This window comes from Solea solea, chromosome 1 (assembly GCF_958295425.1).
Source record: "Solea solea chromosome 1, fSolSol10.1, whole genome shotgun sequence".
NCBI classification, from domain to species: domain Eukaryota; kingdom Metazoa; phylum Chordata; class Actinopteri; order Pleuronectiformes; family Soleidae; genus Solea; species Solea solea.
Window position 1 is genome coordinate 32,477,727 of NC_081134.1, and position 22,355 is coordinate 32,500,081.

A 22,355-nucleotide genomic window follows, 5' to 3' on the forward strand; every position below is an offset into this window, starting at 1 on the left:
AAATAAAGCTTCCTTATACGATAACAATGTTTACATAGACAGACACATACTACATTCATACTTAAACGCAGTACTGTGTAAAAGTCTCAGGGCACGACCAGCTTTGCTGTTTTTCTATATGTTAAATGATCTCATCAGTGGGTGATGATGTGACTGAAAGTTTTAGTCTATTTTAACAAACTGTCAATGAGTTTGATTCGTATTCATGTCTTGAATAAACCTGGTGTAAATGATCTTTTTCACAGCATATTGTTATTTCTCAACATGAAATAACATTAATTAAGGGAAGCTCACACCAAATACTTGACACGTTCACCTGCATGTGTTCCAAAAAAAGGGATTGAGAAGAAATAATTATGCTGCATTTATAGAACAACAACAACTCTAATCAACACGTTGAAAGACTTTTGCACAGTGCCGTGTAGAGACTACTCTTTCCATCATGATGACGTTCAAAATACATTATCTTAGCTTCCTGAAGACATAATCTTATCGGGCACTCACTGAAGTACTTGGAAATTATTTGCAGGATTGGATTATTGGAAAATTTAGAAGGTAGCATATAGTTATGGTTCCTGTCAGGAATATATATTAGAATATACAAGAAAAACACAAATAAAGTGAAAGGAACATTATTGTTCCCCAATCCTGGTCCTTGGGGACCCCTGTCCTGCATGTTTGAGATGTTTCTCTGCTCCAACACATCTGATTGATTCATCACCTTATCATCATTAGTTTCTGAGATATAACCATAGATATTTTGATGTCTGCAGAAGTTAACAAATATAGTTATTTGCCTGGTAACGTGTTTTAAACTAACTACTACTACTACTACTAATGAACCCTTATCCTAAATTCTGCCACAGTCAGCTGTTGTTGTAATGCCTACAGTTAGAATCTTATTTTATGTGAGTATTGACATACAAGGTATTATAAATTATAAAATGATATAAACAAAAGTAGTATAGAATATACAGTATACAATTTAAACATATTTTATGACCCTCATGTGGAGGATAAAGCGGTAGAAATGGAAGGATGGATGGACATTATGTGTGTGTGTGTGTGTGTTAAAAAACAATTTATTTATTTACTTAGAGTTCTCATCCTCAGGCCCCAGTGTAGTCTGTGCAAAAAATAACCCACAAAGCGCCTTGTGTAAGCCGCGGTTCCCACAGCTCCACTCGTGTGTAATCTATTGATTTGGATTTGTGCGAGTCATTGACAGGGACAGGAACTCCAGTCCTGGAAATGTGGGATGATTTGTTAAGAATGGAAGGAAGCTGATCCACAGGATGACAGAGACCACCTCTGCTTCCTCTATTGATGAACAATCCCAGCATTACATAGCACTCCAAAGAGCCACCATTGTCATGCTGCAGAACAGTAGGAGGAAAAAAAAAAGAGGATGTGATGCCATTGATAGAAATGGTGTGGTGATGATGATGATGGGGCTTATGTAAATGAAGATATCATCCAGCAGCAAGCAGATTATTCCTGGACTTCTAGTCTTCCTCCTGACAAACACAGCTGAGAAAATAAATAGACAAACACACCTGGAGTCAGTGTAAAATGACTTGTATCAACACAGCTGAGTCCATGTCCCTCTTCCTCCCCTTCCTCCTCCATCAAGGTGTGTGTGTCCGGCGTCCTCCCCACTATGGCGTCCTGTGACAGAGAGTCTCCCCGCCATGTCCACACACAACCACATCCTGAGTGTCACTCACAGACAGGAAGTGCTTCAGGGGAAGAAAAAGGTGAGCGAAGCACACAAACACAAACATTTGCAGTGACCGGAAGATTATTTTACAGAAGCTATGTACAAATGTTTGTGATGTCACTCGTAAGAATCTGAACTCCCATTTTGATGCTTTGAAGATATTTGCAATTTGATCGATCAGAAAAATGTTTACTGTTGTTATAAATCAAGTGAGAAGTTCTTTTTGCAACCAGCAAAGTCTCCCCCTTTATGGCTATTCAGTATATTGTTACTTCTGGGTTGGTCTCTGGCAAATTAGAAGCTTACGTCCACTGTTTATATACAGGTTATGACAAAAACACAAAAATAACGCCAGCATAAGTAGATGTTTGGTCATAAAGTAGTATATTGCAGTTCTTTTTTGTGGCAAGGACCCAAAACCAGAAATTACTTGGAGTGCCAATGGAGGTGATGCAGCTCAGCTAAAGCTCAGGCGTTAACGCAACTAAAACTCAGGCCTTAGCCCAGCTAAAGCTCAGCTAAAGCTCAGCTAAAGCTCAGCTAAAGCTCAGCTAAAGCTCAGCTAAAGCTCAGCTAAAGCTCAGCTAAAGCTCAGGTGTTAACGCAACTAAAGCTCAGGCCTTAGCCCAGCTAAAGCTCGGCTAAAGCTCAGGCCTTAGCCTAGCTAAAGCTCGGCTAAAACTCAGGCGTTAGCCCAGCTAAAGCTCAGCTTTAGCTAAACTTAGCTCAGGCTTTAGTTTAGCTAAAGCCTTGTAAGTTGATGTACCATCAAAATATTCTTGTATTTGACGGTTGAAATTCTACATTGTGTGACTTTAACACAGTGGTCCATTTGCACGTATACGACACTGCAAAGCGGCCTTGTCTTGGCTACGTCTCGTTTGTAAAACTGATGTTAATCTCAGTGTCTCTTCCTCGTGAAATAAAGGTTAAATAAATGAACCCCCCCACACACACACACACACAGGCTCACACACATTCTCATTCAAATTTATCGACGGCCTGCACCCACTGGGTTGGAAGTAGGCAGGAGCGTTGGATCACAAACCCCTATTGTCTGCTGAGTGGGCGAGTGGAAAACTCAATTCCTGCTATCAGTGGCAGAGGTAACGAGCCTGATGAAACTGTGTGTGTGTGTGTGTGTGTGTGTTTTATAGTGTGTTAAATGTTCATGCGGATGTTTGTGCTCTCCACAGACAGTGGGGGTCCTGACTGTGGCAGAAGCCTTTGTGTCTGGAGTGTATCGCTGTGTTGCCTCCAACCCTGTAGGCAAAGACCAGCTAGACATCCACTTCTACATCACAGGTGATCCAAAAATAAATGACCATTTATAACCTACAGTTTGTTTAATCATAACAAAAAGAAAGAAAATTGGGAAGTTTCACTCCTCAGTATTGTCTTCCTAAAATACACAGTTTCTGTCTTTATTTGGTCATATGCTTTTCTCATTTTACACTCATTTTCCTTCCTTAAACATGTAACAAGTATCGTTTTTAGACACTGTTGTTATTTCTCTTTTCATTATAAATAAACATTTCTGAAACTCAACATACCTATTTTCCCTGAATCCATTGGCCCCAAAACTTTTAAGGTCAGACTGTCTGACGTGTCCCTTCCGGCACTTTTTGTCAAATATTACATTTTATGAACATTCATAATTTTCAAATCAAAATGTGAAACAATGTCATTAGCAAATTAGATTATTGTATTCCATTCCTATTAGGTTAGGTCCTAAAGGTTACCAAATTCATACTTTTAAAGTTGAGTATTAGAGTATAGAAGTTCATGAACTGAGTTTGTTTGGAAGAAAGAATCACAGAGACTTGGAGGAAATCATCTCTTTTGTGGAAGAGGAAATGGCTGGTAAATGTCAGTCAGTCGGTCATCATCTACCGCTTTATCCTCCGTCAGAGGGTCGCGGGGGGTGCTGTGCCAATCTCAGCTACATCGGGCGATAGGCGGGGTACACCCTGGACAGTTCGCCAGTCCATCGCAGGGCCACACACAGATAGAGACAAACAACCATTCACTCTCACTCTCACTCCTATGGTCAATTTGGAGTGTCCAATTTACCTATCCCCACATCGCATGTTTTTGGACTGTGGGAGGAAGCCGGAGAACCCGGAGAGAACCCACGCACACACGGGGAGAACATGCAAACTCCATGCAGAAAGGCCCTTGTTCCAACCGGGGCTCGAACCCGGGTCTTCTCGCTGCAAGGCGAGAGTGCTAACCACTACACCACCGTGTGGCCCGCTGGTAAATGTTTTAAATTAAATTAAATTAAATTAAATTAAATTAAATTAAATTAAATTAAATTAAATTAAATTAAATTAAATTAAATTAAATTAAATTAAATATTGATGAAAAATCTCGTAATATTACTACTTTAATCTCGAAATATTAGATTCTTTCTTGTTTGGTCCAAATACTCTTATGTAATGTAAAGAATATTGCAAATACAATTACATGCAAGAAAAAAAATCGCAATATCACATTTTACCCAAAATGTTCGCCCAGCGTTAATTATTATGACATTTTATCGTGTCCCCAATTTATGTGATTTGTCTTCAAGCTCATGAACACAAACATTCATACACAGAACTTTATCTTTGACTTCATTCAGTTACTCTGTAGCTTTACTGTTACATCTACACTGTAACAGCAAGTGAACGTACTGCTTTTTTTTTTGACAGCCATATTAAAAGAGAAGGGAATTGTATGTGTTAGACTTACAGGACTGTATATGAAGCAGTTCCTACTGTGTTGATGTCATTTCACTGTCAAAAAGACAGGAGGTGCTGTTCCAGAGAGTAGGAGGCTGCAAGGTCAGTTGGAAGTCCATGATGCTCCAAGATAAATTAACAGACCACAGATGAAACTGGACCAGGAGCCTGCATGCACATTGTTATGTGGTGTTGTCAGATTTATTTTGGGGATAAGCAACTATTTGGATGATTCTACAGCAATCATATTGCGTGACACCGCAACATTAAAAGCCTTACTGCATGTGAGAGAGCAAGCACAAATATTAATGTAGGTTGATATACTTGGCACAAGTGCTGTCGTACGTGCAGCGCACACGCTTAATGTTGCACTCGTGCGCCTGTGTTTGATTGGGGGTTAGACTTTAAACTAAGCCAACAACTAGGTTAAGAGTATTTGTGTGCATGTGTTTTTTTCTGAATGTGTGCAAGCGTATGTATGTGTCTGTGCACAAGAGCGAAACAGGAAGCTGGAGCTCTTATCGTTCCACTTCCCCGCGCAGTGCACTTCCTTGGACTGGCAGGTCCACTTTATTTCGGGAGGCCTTGGGGTGTTTGGGAAAGATAAACACTATCTGCCATCAGGAAACTCTTGAGCCGTTTCCATGGGAAGTTTTGAATGGCTTAAGTAAATAAAAAAGCCTTTTCACTATATTCTACTTGCTGCTTTTACCGACAATAGCCATTCAACATTGTCATCAAAGGTGACTGAAATGGAGGTTCGTTGGAATCTGCTCTTACCGTGTATGTTTCAGGCAGGAACCAGAACGTGCACAGTGGGCAACTGAGATGGATTATTCATGAAACAGGAGATCAGGGGGTTTATATTTCATGTTCCTGCTCCCTAACTTCTTCCCTTTCAATCCATGTCTTCCTTCCTTCTGTTTCCCCCGTCAGACGTCCCAGGAGGCTTCAGTGTAAACCAGCCAGAGGAACCCAGAGAGGGCGGGAACCTCCACCTCACCTGCGTTGCCAATAAATACCTTTACACGGCGTTGTCGTGGCAACGTGTGAATAACACAGAGGAGGATGTCCAATCACGCAGCCCCGCCCCAAGTAGCCGGCAGCTCACATCGGGGGAGTTCTCCAACTCTCTGGTCCTGTTGCTAAGCAACCTGACGGCCGGAGACTCTGGAACTTACAGGTGTTCTGCCCGCCACCTCGTCACCGGACAGGAAACACATCTGGACACACAGGTGGTGGTCACAAGTGAGTAATCTCAGCTTTAAGATCTCATTTTCATCCTCATCTCCAAACAAGTGGATATCTCACAAATATACCGAGCACTCACACAGTGGTGCAAGGACATATTATTATTTTGCTGCGTCTTTGATCTCAAATTTCACCCCCTAAACGAGCGGGAAAACGGACAAAAAATGGCACACAAATCAGAACTGGCGTTAAATTGCAAAACCAATGCAAAATGGCTCACTAGCGCACCCTCAGATCAGAGCAGGCGGAAACTTTGACAAACAAAAATTCCCATTGGCACCATGACCTCGACTCAGGAAGTCGGCCATTTAGAACGTTCATCTTGGCGTTTTGGAAGTTTTGTAACGTAATGTTTCGCAGATTCAAAAGAGGGGCGTGGCCACAGAGTTATTTTGTGAAATGAGTCACAGCTGTGCGTCCTTGTATAAAAAAAGGTTTGGACACACTGTTCTGCCGGGATTAAAGTGATTCATTTACTTCCTGTTTCTACATATATATATATCTATACACATAGTGTCAGCATCCTCATGTTTGCTGTGCACGTACGATCTGTTTCACATACCTGAAATCTATATACATCCATGCATGTGTTTAAACACCTCCACACTCTCACCGTGGTCCTGCTGCTTGGGAATTGGGTCCCCACAGCTTCCTGGGGCCCCACCCTGCCTTTGCTCTTGCGCTCCAGCTCAGCACCTCTTTCACGTGGGAATGAGCTCTTGTCTGGAGGAAGAGTACACAATGGCACTTCCCCACAATGCCACATTTACAGGCCCCTACACAAGGCCAGGAACAATCAGCCAATCAGACACTGTCAGGCCCCAGCCCCCGCAGACAATCATCAATTGTTGTCCAGGAGGAAGATAGGGGAAACAACAATCCGTCGCCTTGGTTAAGTGACTTCTCTTCATGTCCTCCATGTACCGCTGTTCTCTATACAATCAGGCGTCAAAACGACAACTTCCTCCCTTCGGGACCCCACAAGGGTATTACTAGAAAGACAGGGAGAGATTCAAGAGGGGGAGCTGGAGAATTGAGGAGGGGGGGATTAAAATGTGGGCTTATAGATATTACAGGGAACTTCAAGGATCCATCTGATCTAATTATAGAATATGAAAGTGAAAACTGGACACACACACACACACAACTCATTGTGTGCAGTCTTTGCAGTTTCGCGTTGTGACATTTGTCAGGTTCCAGGCACGAGCTGACTCACTGGTTGAGCCTCTGCAGAAATGTGTCACCGTGCACCGCAGTTATTATGGCACTGGTCCAGCAAAAGTGTGGAAAAAAATACTGTCGGATTTCACTTCACTTCAGAAATCTCTCCTCGTCTATAAATAACTGCAGCTGGGCTGGGGCAAATCGTTTGTCCCATTTGAATACTTTGCTGATGTAATATTGGAAACACCACAGTGTGAAATATATGAGTTACATCCTCTATTCAAAGTTTTCTTAGTATCAACATTATATGAAGTCTAAGAAAATGTATGTGTATCTATATATGTATCTATATATATATATATATATATAGATACATATAAAGCTAAAAAGAGAGTTAACATTTTAATAATAAATTAATAACAAATAAGGTGACTATCAGTGTAAATATTATTAATGATCTGTTTAATTGTACATATGTTGTTGTTGTCTGATTGTTGGATGGTGTGCAACTAGTGCACAACAAATTGTCCTTTTTTGGGTTAGAAAAGAAGAAGATATGAAGTATTTTATTTTTGATTAAACCAAAGTGGATTAATAAACAATGACAGTGTATTGTACAGTACAGGTACATACATACAACTTGAAACATAAAACTTACTAAATTTTTTACCCTTTTGCTATTTAAAAATGCAATTTTGGTTGCTTATAGCATAGCACCATCTATTTATTGTGATTCTAAAAATGAATTAATCACATAAATACTGTATATATGTGTGTAAATATGTAATCTCCCACAGCTGTAAGAGGCGGAAGGAACTTAAGAATGGACATTTATTAGTCCTTCAGTTTAGAGAAGGTGTATGAACCTTGCGCATAAAATATAAACACCACACTAATATGCATGCACTTATGAGTTTATGAGCCGAAATGGCACCAGTACTTCAGCATTTCCACTTCTCATGGTGCGTTTGTGTGTCTTCCTTCAGTCCTGGAGCCTCCGTTGCTTCTTAATAATTTGACCGATTGCACGGTCAACGTCAGCAGCTCAGTGACCCTCAGCTGTCCATCTCAAGGCATCCCACCCCCAACCGTCACATGGTACAAAGACGAACGTGCGCTTTCACAAGGATCAGGTAAAAAAAAAAAAAGGCACACACAAAAAACATTACACATGTGAACTGCTGCTGTGATCCAGTATCTATTTTCTCTTCAAGGAATCATCATATCACCAGAAGATGGGACTCTGCATATTGACCGGATCACAGTGGAGGATAGGGGACTGTATACGTGCCAGGCCACCAATAAGAGGGGATCTGTGGAGAGTTCTGCATACATATGGGTCAACAGTAAGTGTCTGACCACCTTTAGGAGGAGGAGGAACCTCCATATATGGCTCTGTCTTGAACGTCCATTGTTCTCCCTTCTTTAAATAGCTGTATATATGTCGGTACGTCGGATCGTTTTCATGGCCCCAATATTTATACATTGAGCTGTGGTGTATCAGGTCTATTCATGGAGGATGACTTATCAGTTTTCTTTGTAAACTACATTTCAAGTCTGACTTGACTCCCGCACCGGTGTGGGTTACACTCACCCCTTTGTTACACAAATACACACTCATTCATGTCCGGTGGTGTCAGAGAAGGGAAGGTCTTGTGGTGGTTCTACAACCCCAGTTTGAGGGCCATTTCCTGGCAGGAGTGGTGGATGTGTTTCCCAGTCTGGTTCTGGACAGAGGAGTGGCTGTGTGTGTGTTTGTGTGTGTTTGTGTGTATATATATATATGTGCTTTGTTGTTGTGTTCTGATCCATCAGGAAGGAAAATGTCTCCCATTTTTATTTCCTCGGGAAAGGGCCCAGCCTGTATCTCGGAATGGCTCTGCGTTGCACTGCACTGGGCATCGCTACTTGAAGGATGGTTGGTCATGACTCTGGATCATGGTGTAAATATAGGAAACACATTGTCCCCATTTAGAAATCTTAAAATATCAATATTTTTCATGATGTCATTTCTGTCTCTTGTCAAATTATTTGAAAAACTATCTCAGGGGGACATGTGTTGACAATCAAAAGCCAATCAGTTAAAATAGAGTAGATGAATAAACAAGCTCTATAAAAAAGCTCTGTGGTGTGAAAGGAACAACATGCTTAAACCTGGACACATTATCCCGGATTGTGATCAAATTAAGATTTGAAGGACTGATTCAAATTGACTGTGTGCCCTTGTTTTTGTGCAGGTGCCTCAGAAGTGTCATTTTTTGAAATTCCCACCCTCACCTGCACCTGTGTGGTGGCCACTCTGCTCTGGCTGCTGCTCACGCTCTTCATACGGAAACTGAGACAGGTGAGAGGAAACACGAGGCGGCAGGTACATATTTCATGTTATGTTTCCTGTGGAGCTTTGTCGGTTTTATTTTTCTCTCTTTTTTGACTGAATTCCACCTTTATAATCGTAGACTGATGACGACAGGTGAATGATGTGGACAGGTGAATAGTGAGGACAGGTGAATGATGAGGACAGATAGGTAAATGGTGAGAACAGGTGAATGGTGAGAACAGGTGAATGATGAGTACAGGTGAATGATGTGGACAGTTGAATGATGAGGACAGGGGACTGGTGAGGACAGACAGGTGAATGGTAAGGACAGGTGAACGTGAGTGACATTTGTCACCTTTGACCCATGTTGACTAAACCCCAACCTTTGTTAAAAAAGTAACTTTTACTTAAGTAAATTTAAAACAAGCTACTTTTTTTTACTTTAACTTGAGTACATTTTTAGACCAGTACCTTTACTCTGGTCTATGTGAAATGTGATCAAAATAGTGGTACTTTTACTTTAGTGGTACTCTTTCCACCTCTGACTATATGCAGCATGCTGGTTAAAGCTTAAACCTTTGAAGGCAACAACAATCTAAACCAATGTAATGCCATATAAATTGTGTGTTTAACAGAATATTCTCCTCTCTTCTCTCTCTGAAGTCCAACAACTCAAACGCCAAGCCGGAGTACCTGTCAATCATTTTGGACACAGGCGAGGGGCCAACAGAGGACCAGTGTGAGAGACTGCAGTATGATCCCAACCAGTGGGAATTTCCTCCTGAGCGGCTCGAATTAGGTACATCCCTTTCCCTAAAAAAATTCACTAAAATGCGGACAGCTAAAAATTATCAGTATCACTGACTTTAACTGGAAGTATTTCGGGAACGTAGTCGCATTGATGGGAGGCACGGGAGGTATTTAAGATGTCATTAACAAATACAAGGACTTTCTCACAGGTCTTATCAGGTTATTATTGGGAGTGACTCTCATTCCATTAATCAGACTTTATGTCTGTGTTGAGCTAATCAGCTCCAGCAGTGGGGGGGGTGTGAACTGTGTTTACTGGAACTAATCAGCTCTCACTATCATCAGGGTCCCACCCTGATGATAGTGAGATTGCAGTGAGATTAACTCCTGATTGACTCCTGATAGAGTCTTAATTCTTCTGTTATCGGCTTCTCGCATCATGGATGGAAGACGACCAAAGCAGCAAGCAGCACTGTGCGGGCCCTTCGCAGCTGCTGTGCTGCCAGCAGGTGGCGCTATGCCCTTGACTGAGTTTTCATGCGCTGATGATTTCTGGCCAGGTCGCTTGTGTCACATATAAGGTTTTGAGCTGATCGGTCAACGCATGGCTTTAATAGCTTTTTCTGTTTGACATTAACTTGTAGATCGGAAGAACTGGTTTCAATTCCTTAAGGGCATCTGGACTTTTAAAACTCACTCAATTACTATATTATGATCTTTTTGGGTGATTTCAGACGACGTACTATAGTATGAAATATTTGGGTGATTTTGGACTACTATACTTTGACTTTTTTGACTGATTTTGGACGACATACTATAGTATGACTTTTTTGACTGATTTTGGACGACATACTATAGTATGCCTTTTTTGTCTCATTTTGGACAACATACTATACTATGACTTTTTTGAGTGATTTTGGACGACATACTATAGTCTGACTTTTTTGTCTCATTTTAGACGACATACTATAGTCTGACTTTTTTGTCTCATTTTGGACAACATACTATAGTCTGACTTTTTTGTCTCATTTTGGACGACACACTATACTATGACTTTTTTGAGTGATTTTGGACGACATACTATAGTCTGACTTTTTTGTCTCATTTTGGACAACATACTATACTATGACTTTTTTGTCACATTTTGGACGACATACTATAGTATGACTTTTTTGACAGATTTTGGACGACATACTATAGTATGACTTTTTTGTCTCATTTTGGACAACATACTATAGTATGACTTTTTTGTCTCATTATGGACGACATACTATAGTATGCCTTTTTTGAGTGATTTTGGACGACATACTATAGTCTGACTTTTTTGTCTCATTTTAGACGACATACTATAGTCTGACTTTTTTGTCTCATTTTGGACAACATACTATAGTCTGACTTTTTTGTCTCATTTTGGACGACACACTATACTATGACTTTTTTGAGTGATTTTGGACGACATACTATAGTCTGACTTTTTTGTCTCATTTTGGACAACATACTATACTATGACTTTTTTGTCACATTTTGGACGACATACTATAGTATGACTTTTTTGACAGATTTTGGACGACATACTATAGTATGACTTTTTTGTCTCATTTTGGACAACATACTATAGTATGACTTTTTTGTCTCATTATGGACGACATACTATAGTATGCCTTTTTTGAGTGATTTTGGACGACATACTATACTATGACTTTTTTGTCTCATTTTGGACAACACACTATACTATGACTTTTTTGAGTGATTTTGGACGACATACTATAGTCTGACTTTTTTGTCTCATTTTGGACAACATACTATACTATGACTTTTTTGTCACATTTTGGACGACATACTATAGTATGACTTTTTTGACAGATTTTGGACGACATACTATAGTATGCCTTTTTTGAGTGATTTTGGACAACATACTATACTATGACTTTTTGTCTCATTTTGGACAACATACTATACTATGACTTTTTGGACTGAGATTTCGGACAAAATACTATAGTATGAATTTTTTGTCTCATTTTGGACAACATACTATACTATGACTTTTTGGACTGAATATTTTGGACAACATACTATACTATGACTTTTTTGTCTCATTTTGGACGACGTACTATACTATGACTTTTTGACTGAGATTTTGGACAACATACTATATAGTATGACTTTTTTGACTGAATATTTTGGACAACATACTATAGTATGACTTTTTTGTCTCATTTTCAACGACATACTATAGTATGCCTTTTTTAAGTGATTTTGGACGACATACTATACTATGACTTTTTTGTCTCATTTTGGACGACGTACTATACTATGACTTTTTGACTGAGATTTTGGACAACATACTATATAGTATGACTTTTTTTTCTCATTTTGATCGACACACTATAGTATGCCTTTTTTGAGTGATTTTGGACAACATACTATGGTATGACTTTTTTGTCTCATTTTGGACGACATACTATACTATGACTTTTTGTCTCATTTTGGACGACTTACTATACTATGACTTTTTTGACTGAATATTTTGGACAACATACTATAGTATGACTTTTTTGTCTCATTTTAAACGACATACTATAGTATGACTTTTTTTGTCTCATTTTGGACGACGTACTATACTATGACTTTTTGACTGAGATTTTGGACAACATACTATATAGTATGACTTTTTTGACTGAATATTTTGGACAACATACTATAGTATGACTTTTTTGTCTCATTTTCAACGACATACTATAGTATGCCTTTTTTAAGTGATTTTGGACGACATACTATACTATGACTTTTTTGTCTCATTTTGGACGACGTACTATACTATGACTTTTTGACTGAGATTTTGGACAACATACTATATAGTATGACTTTTTTTTCTCATTTTGATCGACACACTATAGTATGCCTTTTTTGAGTGATTTTGGACAACATACTATGGTATGACTTTTTTGTCACATTTTGGACGACATACTATAGTATGACTTTTTTGACAGATTTTGGACGACATACTATAGTATGACTTTTTTGTCTCATTTTGGACAACATACTATAGTATGACTTTTTTGTCTCATTATGGACGACATACTATAGTATGCCTTTTTTGAGTGATTTTGGACGACATACTATACTATGACTTTTTTGTCTCATTTTGGACAACACACTATACTATGACTTTTTTGAGTGATTTTGGACGACATACTATAGTCTGACTTTTTTGTCTCATTTTGGACAACATACTATACTATGACTTTTTTGTCACATTTTGGACGACATACTATAGTATGACTTTTTTGACAGATTTTGGACGACATACTATAGTATGCCTTTTTTGAGTGATTTTGGACAACATACTATACTATGACTTTTTGTCTCATTTTGGACAACATACTATACTATGACTTTTTGGACTGAGATTTCGGACAAAATACTATAGTATGAATTTTTTGTCTCATTTTGGACAACATACTATACTATGACTTTTTGGACTGAATATTTTGGACAACATACTATACTATGACTTTTTTGTCTCATTTTGGACGACGTACTATACTATGACTTTTTGACTGAGATTTTGGACAACATACTATATAGTATGACTTTTTTGACTGAATATTTTGGACAACATACTATAGTATGACTTTTTTGTCTCATTTTCAACGACATACTATAGTATGCCTTTTTTAAGTGATTTTGGACGACATACTATACTATGACTTTTTTGTCTCATTTTGGACGACACACTATACTATGACTTTTTGGACTGATTTTGGACGACATACTATAGCATGCCTTTTTTGAGTGATTTTGGACGACATACTATACTATGACTTTTTTGAGTGATTTTGGACGACATACTTACTATAACTTTTTTGTCTCATTTTGGACGACATACTATAGTATTCCTTTTTTAAGTGATTTTGGACGACATACTATACTATGACTTTTTGACTGATTTCGGACGACATACTATACTATGACTTTTTTGACTGAATATTTTGGACAACATACTATAGTATGACTTTTTTTCTCATTTTGATCGACACACTATAGTATGCCTTTTTTGAGTGATTTTGGACAACATACTATGGTATGACTTTTTTGTCTCATTTTGGACGACATACTATACTATGACTTTTTTGACTGAATATTTTGGACAACATACTATATAGTATGACTTTTTTTCTCATTTTGATCGACACACTATAGTATGCCTTTTTTGAGTGATTTTGGACAACATACTATGGTATGACTTTTTTGTCTCATTTTGGACGACATACTATACTATGACTTTTTGTCTCATTTTGGACGACTTACTATACTATGACTTTTTTGACTGAATATTTTGGACAACATACTATAGTATGACTTTTTTGTCTCATTTTAAACGACATACTATAGTATGACTTTTTTTGTCTCATTTTGGACGACGTACTATACTATGACTTTTTGACTGAGATTTTGGACAACATACTATATAGTATGACTTTTTTGACTGAATATTTTGGACAACATACTATAGTATGACTTTTTTGTCTCATTTTCAACGACATACTATAGTATGCCTTTTTTAAGTGATTTTGGACGACATACTATACTATGACTTTTTTGTCTCATTTTGGACGACGTACTATACTATGACTTTTTGACTGAGATTTTGGACAACATACTATATAGTATGACTTTTTTTCTCATTTTGATCGACACACTATAGTATGCCTTTTTTGAGTGATTTTGGACAACATACTATGGTATGACTTTTTTGTCTCATTTTGGACGACATACTATACTATGACTTTTTGTCTCATTTTGGACGACTTACTATACTATGACTTTTTTGACTGAATATTTTGGACAACATACTATAGTATGACTTTTTTGTCTCATTTTAAACGACATACTATAGTATGACTTTTGGACTGATTTTGGACGACATACTATAGCATGCCTTTTTTGAGTGATTTTGGACGACATACTATACTATAACTTTTTTGAGTGATTTTGGACGACATACTATACTATGCCTTTTTTAAGTGATTTTGGACGACATACTATACTATGACTTTTTTGACTGAATATTTTGGACAACATACTATAGTATGACTTTTTTGTCTCATTTTAAACGACATACTATAGTATGACTTTTTTTGTCTCATTTTGGACGACACACTATACTATGACTTTTGGACTGATTTTGGACGACATACTATACTATGCCTTTTTTAAGTGATTTTGGACGACATACTATACTATGACTTTTTTGACTGAATATTTTGGACAACATACTATAGTATGACTTTTTTGTCTCATTTTAAACGACATACTATAGTATGACTTTTTTTGTCTCATTTTGGACGACACACTATACTATGACTTTTTTGTCTCATTTTGGACGACACACTATACTATGACTTTTTTGTCTCATTTTGGACGACACACTATACTATGACTTTTTTGTCTCATTTTGGACGACACACTATACTATGACTTTTTGGACTGATTTTTGATGACATACTGTAGTATGCTTTTTTTGAGTGATTTTGGACGACATACTATAGTATGACTTTTTTGTCTCATTTTGATCGACACACTATAGTATGCCTTTTTTGAGTGATTTTGGACAACATACTATGGTATGACTTTTTTGTCTCATTTTGGACGACATTCTATACTATGACTTTTTGTCTCATTTTGGATGACACACTATACTATGACTTTTGGACTGATTTTGGACGACATACTATAGCATGCCTTTTTTGAGTGATTTTGGACGACATACTATACTATGCCTTTTTTAAGTGATTTTGGACGACATACTATACTATGACTTTTTGACTGAGATTTTGGACAACATATTATAGTATGACATTTTTGTCTCATTTTGGACGACATGCTATAGTATGCCTTTTTTGAGTGATTTTGGACGACATACTATAGTATGACTTTTTTGTCTAATTTTAAACGACATACTATAGTATGACTTTTTGGACTGATTTTGGACGACATACTATAGCTAGAATTTTTTGACAGATTTTGGACGACATACTATAGTATAACTTTTTTGTCTCATTTTGGACGACATACTACACTATGCCTTTTTTGAGTGATTTTGGACGACATACTATACTATGACTTTTTTGACTGATTTTGGACGACACACTATACTATGACTTTTTTGTCTCATTTTGGACGACACACTATACTATGACTTTTTGGACTGATTTTGGACGACATACTATAGCATGCCTTTTTTGAGTGATTTTGGACGACATACTATACTATGACTTTTTTGAGTGATTTTGGACGACATACTTACTATAACTTTTTTGTCTCATTTTGGACGACATACTATAGTATTCCTTTTTTAAGTGATTTTGGACGACATACTATACTATGACTTTTTGACTGAGATTTTGGACAACATACTATAGTATGACTTTTTTTGTCTCATTTTGGACGACACACTATACTATGACTTTTTTGTCTCATTTTGGACGACACACTATACTATGACTTTTTTGTCTCATTTTGGACGACACACTATACTATGACTTTTTGGACTGATTTTGGACGACATACTATAGCATGCCTTTTTTGAGTGATTTTGGACGACATACTTACTATAACTTTTTTGTCTCATTTTAGACGACATACTATAGTATTCCTTTTTTAAGTGATTTTGGACGACATACTATACTATGACTTTTTGACTGATTTTGGACGACATACTATACTATGACTTTTTTGACTGAATATTTTGGACAACATACTATAGTATGACTTTTTTGTCTCATTTTAAACGACATACTATAGTATGACTTTTTTTGTCTCATTTTGGACGACACACTATACTATGACTTTTTTGTCTCATTTTGGACGACACACTATACTATGACTTTTTTGTCTCATTTTGGACGACACACTATACTATGACTTTTTGGACTGATTTTGGACGACATACTATAGCATGCCTTTTTTGAGTGATTTTGGACGACATACTATACTATGACTTTTTGGACTGATTTTGGACGACATACTATAGCATGCCTTTTTTGAGTGATTTTGGACGACATACTATAGTATTCCTTTTTTAAGTGATTTTGGACGACATACTATACTATGACTTTTTGACTGAGATTTTGGACAACATACTATAGTATGACTTTTTTTGTCTCATTTTGGACGACACACTATACTATGACTTTTTGGACTGATTTTGGACGACATACTATAGGATGCCTTTTTTGAGTGATTTTGGACGACATACTATAGTATGACATTTTTGTCTCATTTTGGACGACATGCTATAGAATGCCTTTTTTGAGTGATTTTGGACGACATACTATAGTATGACTTTTTTGTCTAATTTTAAACGACATACTATAGTATGACTTTTTGGACTGATTTTGGACGACATACTTAAGTATGAATTTTTCGACAGATTTTGGACGACAAACTATAGTATAACTTTTTTGTCTCATTTTGGACCACATACTACACTGCCTTTTTTGAGTGATTTTGGACGACATACTAGAGTATGCCTTTTTTGAGTGATTTTGGACGACATACTATTCTATGACTTTTTGTCTCATTTTGGACGACATACTATACTATGACTTTTTGTCTCATTTTGGACGACATACTATACTATGACTTTTTGGCTGAATATTTTGGACAACATACTATAGTATGACTTTTTTGTCTCATTTTAAACGACATACTATAGTATGACTTTTTTTGTCTCATTTTGGACGACACACTATACTATGACTTTTTTGTCTCATTTTGGACGACACACTATACTATGACTTTTTTGTCTCATTTTGGACGACACACTATACTATGACTTTTTGGACTGATTTTGGACGACATACTATAGCATGCCTTTTTTGAGTGATTTTGGACGACATACTATACTATGACTTTTTTGAGTGATTTTGGACGACATACTTACTATAACTTTTTTGTCTCATTTTGGACGACATACTATAGTATTCCTTTTTTAAGTGATTTTGGACGACATACTATACTATGACTTTTTGACTGAGATTTTGGACAACATACTATAGTATGACTTTTTTTGTCTCATTTTGGACGACACACTATACTATGACTTTTTTGTCTCATTTTGGACGACACACTATACTATGACTTTTTTGTCTCATTTTGGACGACACACTATACTATGACTTTTTGGACTGATTTTGGACGACATACTATAGCATGCCTTTTTTGAGTGATTTCTGGACGACATACTTACTATAACTTTTTTGTCTCATTTTAGACGACATACTATAGTATTCCTTTTTTAAGTGATTTTGGACGACATACTATACTATGACTTTTTGACTGATTTTGGACGACATACTATACTATGACTTTTTTGACTGAATATTTTGGACAACATACTATAGTATGACTTTTTTGTCTCATTTTAAACGACATACTATAGTATGACTTTTTTTGTCTCATTTTGGACGACACACTATACTATGACTTTTTTGTCTCATTTTGGACGACACACTATACTATGACTTTTTTGTCTCATTTTGGACGACACACTATACTATGACTTTTTGGACTGATTTTGGACGACATACTATAGCATGCCTTTTTTGAGTGATTTTGGACGACATACTATACTATGACTTTTTGGACTGATTTTGGACGACATACTATATCATGCCTTTTTTGAGTGATTTTGGACGACATACTATAGTATTCCTTTTTTAAGTGATTTTGGACGACATACTATACTATGACTTTTTGACTGAGATTTTGGACAACATACTATAGTATGACTTTTTTTGTCTCATTTTGGACGACACACTATACTATGACTTTTTGGACTGATTTTGGACGACATACTAAAGGATGCCTTTTTTGAGTGATTTTGGACGACATACTATAGTATGACATTTTTGTCTCATTTTGGACGACATGCTATAGAATGCCTTTTTTGAGTGATTTTGGACAACATACTATAGTATGACTTTTTTGTCTAATTTTAAACGACATACTATAGTATGACTTTTTGGACTGATTTTGGACGACATACTTAAGTATGAATTTTTCGACAGATTTTGGACGACAAACTATAGTATAACTTTTTTGTCTCATTTTGGACCACATACTACACTGCCTTTTTTGAGTGATTTTGGACGACATACTAGAGTATGCCTTTTTTGAGTGATTTTGGACGACATACTATTCTATGACTTTTTGTCTCATTTTGGACGACATACTATACTATGACTTTTTGTCTCATTTTGGACGACATACTATACTATGACTTTTTGACTGAATATTTTGGACAACATACTATAGTATGACTTTTTTGTCTCATTTTAAACGACATACTATAGTATGACTTTTTTTGTCTCATTTTGGACGACACACTATACTATGACTTTTTGGACTGATTTTGGACGACATACTATAGCATGCCTTTTTTGAGTGATTTTGGACGACATACTATACTATGACTTTTTGGACTGATTTTGGACGACATACTATAGCATGCCTTTTTTGAGTGATTTTGGACGACATACTATACTATGACTTTTTTGAGTGATTTTGGACGACATACTATACTATGACTTTTTTGAGTGATTTTGGACGACATACTATACTATGACTTTTTTGAGTGATTTTGGACGACATACTATAGTATAACTTTTTCGTCTCATTTTGGAAAACATACTATAGTATGACTTTTTTGACTGATTTTGAACGACATACTATAGTATGACTTTTTTGTCTCATTTTGATCAACACACTATACTATGACTTTTTTGACTGATTTTGGACGACATACTATAGTATGCCTTTTTTGAGGGATTTTGGATGACATACTATAGTATGACTTTTTGGACTGATTTTGGACGACATACCATAGTATGACTTTTTTGTCTCATTTTGGACGACATACTATACTATGACTTTTTTGTCTCATTTTGGACGACATACTATATTATGACTTTTTTGACTGATTTTGGACGACATACTATACTATGACTTTTTTGTCTCATTTTGGACTCCATACTATAGTATGACTTTTTTGACAGATTTTGGACGACATACTGTAGTATAACTTTTTTGACTGATTTTGGACGACATACTATAGTATGCCTTTTTTGTCTCATTTTGGACGACATACCATAGTATGACTTTTTTGTCTCATTTTGGACGACATACTATACTATGACTTTTTTGTCTCATTTTGGACGACATACTATATTATGACTTTTTTGACTGATTTTGGACGACATACTATACTATGACTTTTTTGTCTCATTTTGGACTCCATACTATAGTATGACTTTTTTGACAGATTTTGGACGACATACTGTAGTATGACTATTTTGACTGATTTTGGACGACATACTATACTCACTCAAAAAAGGCATACTATAGTATGTTGTCCGAAACGAGACAAAAAAGTCATACTCTAGTATGATGTCCAAAATCACTCAAAAAAGGCATACTATAGTATGTTGTCCAAAATGAGACAAAAAGTCATAGTATAGTGTGTCGTCCAAGATGAGACAAAAAATTCATACTTTAGTATGTCGTCCAAAATGACACAAAAAAGGCATACTATAGTATGTTGACCAAAATGAGACAAAAAAGTCATAGTATAGTATGTCGTATAGTATGTCGTCCAAAATCAGTCAAAAAAGTCATACCATAGTATGTCTTCCAAAATCACTCAAAAAAGTCATAGTATAGTATGTCGTCCAAAATCACTCAAAAAAGTCATAGTATAGTATGTCGTCCAAAATCACTCAAAAAAGGCATGCTATAGTATGTCGTCCAAAATCAGTCCAAAAAGTCATAGTATAGTGTGTCGTCCAAAATGAGACAAAAAAAGTCATACTATAGTATGTCGTTTAAAATGACATACTAGTATGACTTTCAAAAAAGTCATACTATAGTATGTTGTCCAAAATATTCAGTCAAAAAAGTCATAGTATAGTATGTCGTCCAAAATGAGACAAAACGTTATACTATAGTATGTCGTCCAAAATCACTCAAAAAAGGCATACTCTAGTATGTCGTCCAAAATCAGTCAAAAAAGTCATAGTATAGTATGTCGTCCAAAATCACTTAAAAAAGGCATAGTGTAGTATGTCGTCCAAAATGAGACAAAAAAGTTATACTATAGTATGTCGTCCAAAATCTGTCGAAAAAAGTCATACGACATACTATAGTATGTCGTCCAAAATCACTCAAAAAAGGCATGCTATAGTATGTCGTCCAAAATCAGTCCAAAAAGTCATAGTATAGTATGTTGTCCAAAATGAGACAAAAAAGACATACTACAGTATGTCGTCCAAAATCACTCAAAAAAGGCATAGTGTAGTATGTCGTCCAAAATGAGACAAAAAAGTTATACTATAGTAAGTCGTCCAAAATCTGTCGAAAAATTCATACTATAGTATGACGTCCAAAATCACTCAAAAAAGTCATAGTATAGTGTTTCGATCAAAATTAGACAAAAAAGTCATACTATAGTATGTCGTCCAAAATGAGACAAAAAAAGTCATACTATAGCATGTCGTTCAAAATGAGACAAAAAAGGCATACTATAGTATGTCGTCCAAAATCAGTCAAAAAAGTCATAGTATAGTGTATCGATCAAAATGAGACAAAAAAGTCATACTATAGTATGTCGTCCAAAATGAGACAAAAAAAGTCATACTACAGTATGTCGTCCAAAATCAGTCAAAAAAGGCATACTATAGTATGTCGTCCAAAATTAGACAAAAATGTCATACTATAGTATGTTGTTCAAAATCAGTCAAAAAAGACATACTATAGTATGTTGTCCAAAATCAGTCCAAAAAGTCATAGTATAGTGTGTCGTCCAAAAATCTGTCAAAAATGTCAAAGTATAGTATGTCGTTCAAAATGAGATAAAAAAAAGTCATACTATAGTATGGAGTCCAAAATGAGACAAAAAAGTCATAGTATAGTGTGTCGATCAAAATGAGACAAAAAAGTCATACTACAGTATGTCGTCCAAAATCTGTCAAAAAAGTCATACTATAGTATGGAGTCCAAAATGAGACAAAAAAGTCATAGTATAGTATGTCGATCAAAATGAGACAAAAAAGTCATACTATAGTATGTCGATCAAAATGAGACAAAAAAGTCATACTATAGTATGTCGTCCAAAAACAGTCAAAAAAAGTCATAGTATAGTGTGTCGATCAAAATGAGACAAAAAAGTCATACTATAGTATGTCGTCCAAAATGAGACAAAAAAAGTCATACTACAGTATGTCGTCCAAAATCAGTCAAAAAAGTCATACTATAGTATGTCGTCCAAAATGAGACAAAAAAGTCATACTATAGTATGTCGATCAAAATGAGACAAAAAAAGTCATACTATAGCATGTCGTTCAAAATGAGACAAAAAAGTCATACT

General features: G+C 36.4%; 1 protein-coding gene across 1 annotated transcript in view; it reads left to right on the forward strand.

Annotated features, from left to right (window-relative positions):
* flt1 (fms related receptor tyrosine kinase 1) overlaps positions 1-22,355 on the forward strand; it is a 49,745-nt gene that overhangs the window by 17,907 nt on the left and 9,483 nt on the right. Inside the window, exons 11-17 of the mRNA XM_058638162.1 lie at positions 1,634-1,757; positions 2,917-3,025; positions 5,383-5,694; positions 7,848-7,994; positions 8,076-8,207; positions 9,099-9,205; positions 9,842-9,977. Coding sequence (XP_058494145.1) covers positions 1,634-1,757; positions 2,917-3,025; positions 5,383-5,694; positions 7,848-7,994; positions 8,076-8,207; positions 9,099-9,205; positions 9,842-9,977 — 1,067 coding nt within the window. The remainder of the gene's footprint in view (positions 1-1,633; positions 1,758-2,916; positions 3,026-5,382; positions 5,695-7,847; positions 7,995-8,075; positions 8,208-9,098; positions 9,206-9,841; positions 9,978-22,355) is intronic.